This window comes from Aphanomyces invadans (genome assembly GCF_000520115.1).
Source record: "Aphanomyces invadans strain NJM9701 unplaced genomic scaffold supercont1.2, whole genome shotgun sequence".
Classification (NCBI taxonomy): domain Eukaryota; phylum Oomycota; class Saprolegniomycetes; order Saprolegniales; family Verrucalvaceae; genus Aphanomyces; species Aphanomyces invadans.
In genome coordinates, this window is record NW_008580147.1 from 2,510,288 (window position 1) to 2,520,313 (window position 10,026).

The following is a 10,026-nucleotide window of genomic DNA, read 5'->3' on the forward strand; positions in this document are numbered from 1 at the left end:
ACTTCCAAGGGAAAATGTAGTTTAGAATGCGGAATGTAAGAAACAAGTAATGGTACCCTTACCTTGGTCGACGACGTGGGGTGCCACTTCTTGGTTGCCGGCGGACGGCGCTGCAGACATCGCAGAACGCTCGGCAGCACAGCATCCAATTCTGCACATGAAGGACGTGACAGTGGCTGCCCGATGGACGAGACACCCAGCATTGCATGCATGATGATGTGTCTCCCCTGCTTGACGTGTGGACACCGTCGCCTTATGGACGACCTCGACAAGTGGAAAACCCATCATCCCTTTCAAGATCCATCAGCTTTGCTCGCACATCAGTCTGTGCACGACGGATGTGACGAAGGCAACCTCGGCTTATGCACAACGGAGACCATCAGGCGCCAGTTGTATTTAGTCACACCATTCTAGGCCCCTCCCCAGGTCAGTGTCGTGAACAAGCCAAAGGTATGTGGCGAATGCAGGCAACAGCTCCACGTGATACGTAAACGTGATCGCGGCAGGAAGCTTGCCATCGTGCTGCTCAAGCGTCTGCCGCGCTCCTATCCTGCATGGAGAAACCGAAACACGCCGTCTTGGCCGCGTGTGTTGGGTTCGAAGAGATAGAGCACACGATACGGAACTGGAAAGTGCGGCATGTATGCAGCCCAGTCCCGTATTGCAATGGATGACGAAAATGGAGGGGCTGGCAGTTCTTCTTGCATGGCGAATGTGTGAGGATGGGAGTCTACAAACGGCGATCGGTACATTGCTGTCGGCGATGGACGCAGGAACAGTGTACCTGGAACGAGCTCAAGCAAGAGAGGAAACCACCGCCGGAGACGATGTCGCTCGTCCTTAGTGTAGGCTGCCGTGGTGCACGTCACGACTACCTGTCCCATCCCGTGCACTCGATGCATATACTCTGTGGTTTCCTTGAGAAGCGCAACACATCTATACAAAGATGCACTGCATCGAAGAGTGATATGGCGTTCCACAGAATTTGAGACGTACTTGGAGGCAGAATCGTCTTGAAAGAAAAGGTCGAAGTCGTCAACGATCATCGCGATGGGCCTTCCACCGAGGACATGCAGCGAGCTCGCAAAATGACCCAATTGGGAGGCGTTCTGAAGGTATCTGTACGCTTTGAGAAAGCACAAGGAATAATGAACAAGGTATCGATGGGTCGTACTTGATGTGGACTCGTTCCCAATGCTGGGCGTCGGCACCGCTTTTCCTTGGCGTTTCACAAGCCTCGCACGGATCGATCGGAACAAAGCGCTCAAGTTTGTTTCGCATGCTCTCGTGGCATACCAAGATAACGTACGGCAGCGGCTCGGATAGTTTCACTGTGGACGCTGACGGCAAGGTCGACATGGGTTGGGTGGCAGCTGCTCGCACGAGGTCGAAGGCGTACTGAAAGGCGAGGGAACTTTTCCCAGACTTGGAGGGTCCATGCCACATCATCATGTCAATATCTGAAGTGATCATAGGGATTTCCTTGTCCACGTTCTCACACGCCACCGCGCCATCGTCGCGGTGGGAAAAGCATCTCTCCATCGCCGCGGTCGCTGCCCGCCAAATTTTTGAAAAGGAATCCGGATACCCTCGTTTGTCCGGATATGTAATCAGTCAAGTCTTCACCATCACAGGCAACGTGGTGGGATGGAGAGTGAAGATGGTAGATGGACGCCACGAGGTACCTCTGCGAAAGCGTTGGCAGTGAGTATTGTATATGCGTCCTAGAGCAAGTCGCTGGCCGCTGTCAACGTAGGCATGCGTCACTACCGTTGTGTTGACATGCAGTTCAGCGAGCCTAACATCTTGTCATCCGCAGGCTGAATCAGCCGACCGTGTGTCCCGTCCTCGAGACGACATAGGGAACGAGTTAGAGCAGGTTAGATCGAGTCGAACAGGCCCGTGTGTATGTCGTGATCTGGCGGTGCTGTCTGAAAGAGCACCGACTCGAGGGCAGCGTACTGAGACCCCAGGCTGTCGGAGATCGCGCCAAACACTTCGAGGATCTCGCCGTCTGGGTTCTTGATGAAATGGCGGTAGAGTTGGCGTGATCCGTCCAGCTCAAGGTTGAAGATCGCGATGTGGACCGTCGTTTCGACGAAGGACGGGTCGAGTGGGTCCCGCAGCTCGTACTCGCACACGGCGGTCTTGCGCTGCGTTCCCGTCATGGACTTCCACCGCGCAGCCTTGTCGCAAAGGACGGTGACGTCCGCATTTGACACCTCAAAGTCGTTCGGGACAAAGTACATGCCTTCTCGCGCGTGAATGCGACGATACACATCGAGCATGCGGCCATTCATGTGAAAATGGAGCAAGTACGTGTAAAACACGACTGCCGCGACACCCATGAGGAAACCGTACACAAGCAGCGTGAGCACCGCCCCGACGACGCCCGTTCCTTCCTCGCTCTTGAAGCGCTGGTACAGTTTGAAAGCGTCGCCTTCCGAGCACCTACACCATCATGGAGCCACCATCATGTGCAACGGGCACGTCCATCCCATGTATCCAACACGATCGACGAAACACAAGTGCTAGCGACGTACTTGCACGACGACGACGACGGGTCGGTGCACGTGCCGAGGGACGCACAGTCGTAATTGTGATGCAAGAGATCGATCGCAAAGACGAGGACAGGATCGAGCACCGTGCCGAGCCCAAAGCACGCGATGAAGCGGGACCCAATGTCCGGGAACTCACCTAGGAACCGCTGGCTCGCCGACGCGATCCCCATCAGCCCCAGGAACGTGAGAACGTTGAATACAACGCCGACAGCAATCACTCCAATCTCCGTCGACGTCGGCACCGTATTCCACGTGTACTTGAGCACGACTGTCACGAGCTGCGGGCTGAATGCAAACACGGGCACGTTTACGGCGCGGAGGTAGAGCCACTGGCCGAGGTAATGCACGTACAGCCGCAGCCACAGCGCCATGCACAAGAAGATTACCATGAGCCAGAACTGCAGCGTCCCCGCCTTGTTGAGCCCCATGTCGGCGAAGAGCTAGGCAAACCACAACCAGTGACACGTTGGATGGGTCGTCGGAAAAGTGCACGACAAAGCCATGGCTCGCATCGTGCCGACCTTGACGTTTTTGCTAGAAGGATCCGTCGTACCTCTTGCTTCAAGTAGCGCAGTTTGCGCGCGGTTTGAAACCTCACGTGCTTGGCGACTTCGTCCCCGATGTAGTGATTCGTTGCAAAGGTAAAACCTTCCCACGTTTGGGCGTGTGCTGGCGCCGGGGCGTCCGCCGGGGCGAAGAGCTCGTCCAGGGCATCGCTGGAGTCGGTGGGTTGGTCGCCGTTGGATAAGGAATCGCGTTCCTGGGAAAGGACATGAGAGCGAGCAAGACAAACACCACGTACAGAAGAATTGGATGGAGAACGATGGGGTTTGGAAAATGCCGGACGTGGTCGGCGCTGCCACCGCCGTCGGAACCACTGGCGCCAAGTCTTGTCAGCCTGTTTCTTCCTGGTATCGTGATCGACGTCGTCTTGCAGCGTCAACGGGTCGTGCGGGTCGTCGCCACTCGTGGGAGCGACTTTGCTGGACTGGTGACGTGGCATTTTCCGCCGAGTCTGGGCTTTACTTGCCTCCTTCCCCCATGACACTGTGTTGGAGAAGCTCACGGGCGTGGAGGTTGTGACGAGATGCTGCCGCTTTCGCCGCCTGGATTGCTTGTTGTGCCGTCTGGCCGTTGCTTCATCGTAAATGCCTTGGGCCAAGAGTTGTCGGTCCGTGCTCTCGAGCTTTAGAAGCTGGTTCATCACGTCCACCTCGACGTCGTATTCTCGCTCGAGCATCCCCGTCGCGTCGAGCCGCTCGCGTGGCAGGTGGCGCACCATCACGTACATGTTACACAGCCACGACGACAAGTCTGTCAAGCACATGTGCTCCATTTCCTGCCCAGGATCATTATTATGACGATGCACCGGACGCGTACGTGGAATTTGGATATCGTGTGGTCGACGTCACCCCGCATCATGGGCACTTTGAACCGCCCGGCGACCACGTCAAAGTCGGCATTGCACACAGGCAGCACGCCCCACGCGACGACGCAGTCCTTGGTCGCGTTGGCGCCGCTGAGCAAGTACAATTCAAACAGGACGACGTTCGCTACAGGGACAATGTCCATCCCAGTCAGGTTGCAATGCACACACCACGTCGCACCTGGCCGCAGTTCCTGCTGCGGAGGGCACACCACATACACGTTCTGGTCCACGTGAAGCTCGGTGTTGTAGAAGTGGCCGCGGTGGCTCAGCGGCGTTGTGAGCCCGGGGAGGCTAGACCCGACACCGCGGTCTCCCGCGACACTCCACGTGATCGGACTGCCCCCGAGGCGGTCGTACAGCGTCGCGAGGAGGACATAGTGCCCTTGAGGGAGCTTGTCCTTGACAGCTCGTAGCATATGAACGTGAATCTCAATCGGTTGCGGAATAAAGGCCCACTCGGTCCGGTATCGTCGCTGTGCGTGCAGGTGCGACGTCGGCGCGACTGACATCGTGCCATATGTGTTTTCGACATGCGCTTGCTGCCGGGTGAGGACGTTCTTCAAATGAGTCTCTGCCTGGTGGTAGACGTGCCACAGGGACTGGGACTGCAACTTGACGACGTGTAAGCTCTGGAGCTCCTTGGCCGCCATTTTCTTGGTGTGTTCCGCCGCGGCTTCGGCGAGGCGGTCGCGGGCCTTTTGTTCCTTGTACGCCAGGAGAGTTTCTCGCATTTGGAACTCCTTGGCTTCGTCCTAGACACCACCACCATCACGCCTGGTCGACGTCCGCCGGCGCACTCTGTACCTGGGCTCGTTTGATCCGTGCCTGTTCAAGCTCCAGTTCGCGCTGTTGGACGACTTCGAGTGGAATGCTAGCGACGACAACCTCGGCCGCCGGGATGACTCCATCAAAATCTTCCACGTATGCCTTGAGGCCATAGCCCTTGCCTTCTTCCTGGATATGGACGATGGCAGAGTGGTCGTCCGCTGTGTCTGGCGCGGGAATGGTAGGTGCCAGGAGAAGCGCCTCAAAGTCATCGCCTTCGACCTCGTTGCTCGGTCCATCCCCTTGCGAGGCCATGGATATGCCCGTGGATGTGACGTGGGCTAGCGACCTTGCTTGTTGCCGAGTAACGACGACCTGGCTAAAAATACGCGCACAACGCAATCATGACGGGATGGAGCGACGGAGGGAAGAAGAAAGCCAAGCTGCCCCCGAAGTATGCCGCATCCAGATCGCGCAAAGTGGCGGCGGGCCATACCGACGAACCAGTATGCATGTTCTTTGGGAGCAAGGCCACTCACTGCCGCGGTTGTTGTAGCAAGCACTCGGCGCATCTTCCAAGTCGACAAAGGTACCGAGCCCATCCGATGGATTCGTCGCAAAATCACAAAGTCGCTTCCGCGACCGTCTTCACCGAGAAGACCCTTCCGCCAAACGCTCCACCAGCACGACCGTAGATGCTGATACTCTTGTCGTAGCCGTCCGACACCCGTCGTGTGCAGGTCAAGCCGAAACCGTTGTACCGCAGTTCATCCGAGGGCAGCGGGCACCTGCGCATCAAGCAAAAGGAGAAGGAGGTGCGATGCCGCCCTCTTCGAATCGTCAAACGGCCACACGTCGTCCATTGTAGGCCAAGGAGAGAGCAAGCGACTACTCGGACGGATCGTTCTTGGACGCCATGTCGTCGTGGCTCAGTCGGTTCCTCGGGTTCCACACGACGCCGCACTCGATGGACACGATCCTGCCATTTGTGTTTCTCGGAAACGACCACGCCGCCAGCGACCTGACCGGTCTCCGCAAAGCCGGCATCACACACGTTTGCAACGTCGCGGCCCAGTGCGACATCCACTTCCCCAACGACTTTCATTACCTCCACCTCCGCCTCCTCGACAACCCGACGCAGCAACTCGCCAAGCACCTCCAGGCCGCGAGCGAGTTCATCCATCGCGCCAAGCACGCCGACGGACGCGTTCTCGTGCATTGTGTGGCAGGTACGACTCCAACTTGCTGCCACCTTGTGGGGGGTGTACAGCCTTGGAGAGTTGGCGACGCCTCAAAGCCGACTGCCCACGCGGTCCCCGTGCCGCTTGTCGATGCAAAACGAATTTTATTGCAATGTGCTGTGTAGGTGTGTCCCGCTCCGCGTGCGTCGTGGTGGCGTACCTGCTCGAGCACTGCATGATGCCCCTCGTGCAGGCGTATGCGTACGTCAAACGCAAGCGGCCCGTGATGTGTCCGAGTACGGCGTTCCGCATGCAGCTCGCCTTGTACGAGGTAGCGTTTCCGAGCCTCGCCATGCCATGGTGTGCTCACTTTTGGAGTGTGCAGATAGCCCTGTTCGAGTCGTCGTCAGTGCTGTCATCGCACGACCCCGACTGGGACTTTTACGAACTCAACATGTATCGCCAAGCCAAGTTGGGCCGACGGCGGTAAGGCGCACCGCCTAGTGGTCGTCGAGTGGACTCGAACTATGCTGGGTCGAATTGGATAAATCCATCCAGCACATCCATCCAGGCAAAGCACATTCACAACGCCCATGGCTTCATGTGCGGCGCGCCATCGCGACTGCTACGTGCAAGTGCACGCATGGACGATGCGCTTGTCAGCGCAGTCGCGCCAACGGGATCAACGACAACGATCGTGCGGGCCATTCATTTGGGGTCGGTGCAACTACTACTGCAACGCGTTTTTGCCTTTGTGGTGGTGGTGGCTCACGTCTTGAAGCAAGTGCAGCGCATGGGGCAAGACCGGCGCGAGCGCCGTCAGGGTTTCGACCACAGCGTTGGGTTTGCCAGGCAGCGTCAACACCAACGTGTGTCCACGCATGCCCGCGACGGGCCGGGCCAAGATTGCCATCGGCGTCACGTCGAGCGATGCTTGGAGCATCTTGTGGACCAGCCCAGGCGCGTCGCGGTCAAGTAGGACCTGCCAATCGTTCGAGTCATTCCACGCACTTCCTCAGAGGAATACCTTGACGGCTTCCGGAGTGACGTCGCGGGGACTGAACCCCGTTCCTCCAGACGTCACAATGAGATCCACATGCGCGACATCGCACCACGTCCGCACAACGTTTTGAATCTCGTCGACTTCGTCGGCGACGACGGCGGCTTGGACAATCTCGACAGCCAACCCAGGCATTTCTACGCATGGTTCACACAATTTGGTGCATGAGAGTTTACGGGAAAAAAAGACCAACGGCAAAAACCAGTCGAATGTTGCGCACAAGCAAAGGCGCTCGAGAAGAACAGAACGACGTGTGCCGTACCCGTCAACGTGGTTTGCATGACTGGCCCGCTGCGATCCGTCGAGTCGCCGCGCGACACGGAATCACTCACCTTGGACGCTTTGTCAAGTTCATGGCAATGAGGGAAGAAGTGCCCACCGTCAACACGCACGCTCGGACGGGCAGACTCTGGACGATTCGCGCAGCAGGAGCCGATGCAGCTGGAAGAGGCAATTGGACTTTGGGCACGTCGATCGCGGACACAGCACTGCCCTAATGCGATTTCCACACTCCACGAATCACCCAGCGACAGCGCATATACCATGTCGGACAGAAAAATGCACTCGACAACGCTTTCGGCGGCCAAATGCGTCCCCACGGGCAAGTGCAGCAGCGCATTCGCGTGGCGGCAGCTGCGTGTCATGAGTGGCATGATACAAGTGGTCGACTATCGACCGACGGGACGTACCTGAGCAAGCGGCTGCTGGCCTGCACCCCCGTGCTCGTCGCGACCCATTCGTTCTTTTCCCACCGCACGACGGCACGATGGTACTCTGGCCGGTCCCTGTCGAGAGGCAACGGATGGAGGAGACGAGCTTGAAATACGACGGGGGACGACTGGGCAATTGTGTGGCCACGAAGTCGCTTGAGCGCTGGTTGAACGAGCAAGCACGACGTAACGAGGCAGCTCACAGGGTTGCCGGGCAGGGCGAACACGAGCTTGTCGACACCACCGATCGGGACCTTGGAGCCGTTCACTTCGTCAGGGAGTTCATGGGCTTTTTACTTACGGTGGCGACGGTGGTTGGTTTCCCTGGCTTCATGTGAATCCGTCCAAAGTGCACCGTGCCAAGTTCTTTCAGGAGTGGCTTGACGAGGTCATGTTCTCCCTGATCAAGTTTCATTCACCACGAACTTTCCTCTTTTCGGGTACCATGCTGACACCGCCGCTCGTGATGAGTACGTCGATCGACGGCAGCTTCGAGAAGAGTAGATCACGGAGGGAGTCCCATGAGTCGCTGCAAATGCCTACACATGCCAGCCAAACAGCATTCGACAACAGTTCATGTTCGCAAGCGAATGACACGCCGCATTCTCGCTCGTGACTCGATCGCGCGATTCCGTCCCTCGTCCATATCAACAACGTACCCAAATCCACGGTTTTGACGTGGAGCTGCTGCATGTACGCGAGCAGCATGGGCCGATTGCTATCGCGGATCTTGCCCCCGCGAATGCCTGCCGCGTCGGTGGCGTCAACTAGCTCGCTTCCCGTGGACAGTACACCCACGACCGGAATCTTGTAAATGGGCACCGACGCGATCCCGACCTAAACACGTGTATGTATATGGTCACTGGCCAGCGGATGGAGGAAGGCCTCGAGAAGGCTCCATGGAGTAGTCGACGGGTGCGCACCGTAGCCAAAAGACCGAGCACTGCAGGCGTGATAACTTCGCCCGCTTCTACGATCACTTCACCTTGGGCGATGTCGTGCCCGATCGGTCGGATGCTTGTGCCGCTCTGTACGGCGTGCAAAATCTTGACCGCGACTTCGGTCTTTCCGTCCTTAAAGAGTACCGAGTCGTCAACAACGGTGGAAGGAGGGGAGGGCACCCACCTCGCCAAGAACGGCTTCGGTGTCCTCGATCTTGACGACGGCGTCGGCGCCATCGGGCACGGGACACCCCGTCGTCACGTACGCCACACGACCGGGTGTGACGTGGACACCTGGGGCGTCCCCCGCTGCAACGCGGCTCAAGATAGGAAACTATGTTGGAAACCTGCAGGTCATGTCAAAGGAAATGGAAATGCACCTCGCCAACGCCGTCGCTTGCCACAACCGCGTACCCATCCATCACGGACGCACGAAACGGTGGCAATGGTTCCTGGACGCACCAACAAATGGATGACACACATGTGGGGTTGAATGGAGGTTTGCAGATCACACCTTGCTCCTGACAGTCTCGGCAAGGACAGAACCGAGCGCCTAGACGAGTCGTTCGAGTACTACTGCGTCAGGGTGCCGTGAGTCGAGGGAGACACACCTCTTGCAGCGGGACGGACGTTTTGAGGAGAGGTTTGGCAAGACCCAGAACCGTGTCGATAGCTCGCTGCATCGGGATCATGTCGTACGGACTGTTGCGCAGACTGCCGACGCCATCGGAGCAATTGCAACTCATGGCAACCTGACGGAGTGTGCCACTTGCAGACTCCACCGTTGTACGGATAACCAGGTAATTATCCGAAACTTTGGTTCAGCGACATCACGGCGGCGACGTTCGGCGCGAGTCGCCGCGGAAAAAGTACCGATCCGCTCACGATCTACTCGTACGATTTCAGGGCATGGCGACGGTGACATGATGAGCATGCAGTCTTCTCGTCAGCACAATGGCCATTGCGATGTAGAGGTAGAGACAGATGCATATAGGTACGCTTGTCTTCACCTATGAGCGAGTCTATAAAGAGGTCGAGGTACTGGCATAAACAACATTGCCTAGTACATTGCAAAAAATCTCATGGGATCTGCAGACACGGAGGTTCCTGTTGTGACAGCACTATGCCTTAGATGAACGTCGAACCTTTACGTCATGCAACTTGAACTACTCACTTCATCCGTTGATCCTGGTTCGTGTGATCGGAAGCGCGACACGGCGTCGAGGTCTCGTCGTTTAGATGAAGTCGTCGTCGTCAAAGTCGTCGTCGGACTCGCCGTTGTACTCGAGCTCCATAAAGTCCACCTGCCATCGCAAGATGCCGCCGATCCCGCCAAACCCTTGGCAAAACTGCGACCCCTCCTGCGACCGCGCCGTCAC

At 57.5% G+C, this 10,026-nt stretch overlaps 5 protein-coding genes across 24 annotated transcripts; 1 reads left to right on the forward strand and 4 right to left on the reverse strand.

Moving 5' to 3' along the window:
* Positions 1–252: 252 nt before the first annotated feature.
* On the reverse strand, positions 253–1,556 carry H310_01628 (hypothetical protein). Its single transcript, XM_008864787.1, has 4 exons — positions 1,175–1,556; positions 997–1,119; positions 785–951; positions 253–730 (listed from the first exon to the last, which is right to left on the reverse strand). Exons 1-4 carry the CDS (start codon positions 1,540–1,542, stop codon positions 546–548), a joined length of 843 nt encoding a protein of 280 aa, XP_008863009.1. The 5' UTR covers positions 1,543–1,556; the 3' UTR covers positions 253–545.
* Positions 1,557–1,613: 57 nt separating this feature from the next.
* Positions 1,614–5,118, reverse strand: H310_01629. 2 transcript variants are annotated; one of them, XM_008864788.1, is made up of 7 exons: positions 4,795–5,118; positions 4,169–4,742; positions 3,942–4,114; positions 3,364–3,900; positions 3,115–3,321; positions 2,544–3,001; positions 1,614–2,451 (listed from the first exon to the last, which is right to left on the reverse strand). In XM_008864788.1, exons 1-7 carry the CDS (start codon positions 5,068–5,070, stop codon positions 1,881–1,883), a joined length of 2,796 nt encoding a protein of 931 aa, XP_008863010.1. In that variant the 5' UTR covers positions 5,071–5,118; the 3' UTR covers positions 1,614–1,880. The 2 variants fall into 2 exon arrangements, with proteins under 2 accessions (XP_008863010.1, XP_008863011.1); XM_008864789.1 differs by having other exon boundaries at positions 1,614–3,001.
* A 41-nt stretch (positions 5,119–5,159) lies between these two features.
* H310_01630 (hypothetical protein) lies at positions 5,160–6,426 on the forward strand (the record flags this gene model as incomplete). The annotated part of the gene is made up of 6 exons (XM_008864790.1): positions 5,160–5,261; positions 5,312–5,344; positions 5,472–5,570; positions 5,624–5,984; positions 6,122–6,267; positions 6,322–6,426. The coding sequence occupies 6 exons, from the start codon at positions 5,160–5,162 to the stop codon at positions 6,424–6,426; spliced, it is 846 nt and encodes a 281-aa protein (XP_008863012.1).
* Positions 6,427–6,551: 125 nt separating this feature from the next.
* H310_01631 (hypothetical protein) lies at positions 6,552–9,573 on the reverse strand. 19 transcript variants are annotated; one of them, XM_008864800.1, is made up of 14 exons: positions 9,259–9,573; positions 9,162–9,200; positions 9,028–9,099; positions 8,832–8,981; positions 8,630–8,779; positions 8,366–8,543; positions 8,151–8,245; positions 8,008–8,106; positions 7,686–7,960; positions 7,539–7,629; positions 7,376–7,489; positions 7,259–7,328; positions 6,964–7,133; positions 6,552–6,918 (listed from the first exon to the last, which is right to left on the reverse strand). In XM_008864800.1, exons 1-14 carry the CDS (start codon positions 9,391–9,393, stop codon positions 6,667–6,669), a joined length of 1,890 nt encoding a protein of 629 aa, XP_008863022.1. In that variant the 5' UTR covers positions 9,394–9,573; the 3' UTR covers positions 6,552–6,666. The 19 variants fall into 19 exon arrangements, with proteins under 19 accessions (XP_008863022.1, XP_008863017.1, XP_008863030.1 ...); XM_008864795.1 differs by having other exon boundaries at positions 6,552–7,133; XM_008864808.1 differs by having other exon boundaries at positions 7,259–7,489.
* A 309-nt stretch (positions 9,574–9,882) lies between these two features.
* On the reverse strand, positions 9,883–10,005 carry H310_01632 (hypothetical protein; the record flags this gene model as incomplete). Its single annotated transcript, XM_008864810.1, has 1 exon — positions 9,883–10,005. A coding segment is annotated over one exon (123 nt), but the record flags the coding sequence as incomplete, so codon positions are not given.
* Between the last annotated feature and the right edge of the window lie 21 nt (positions 10,006–10,026).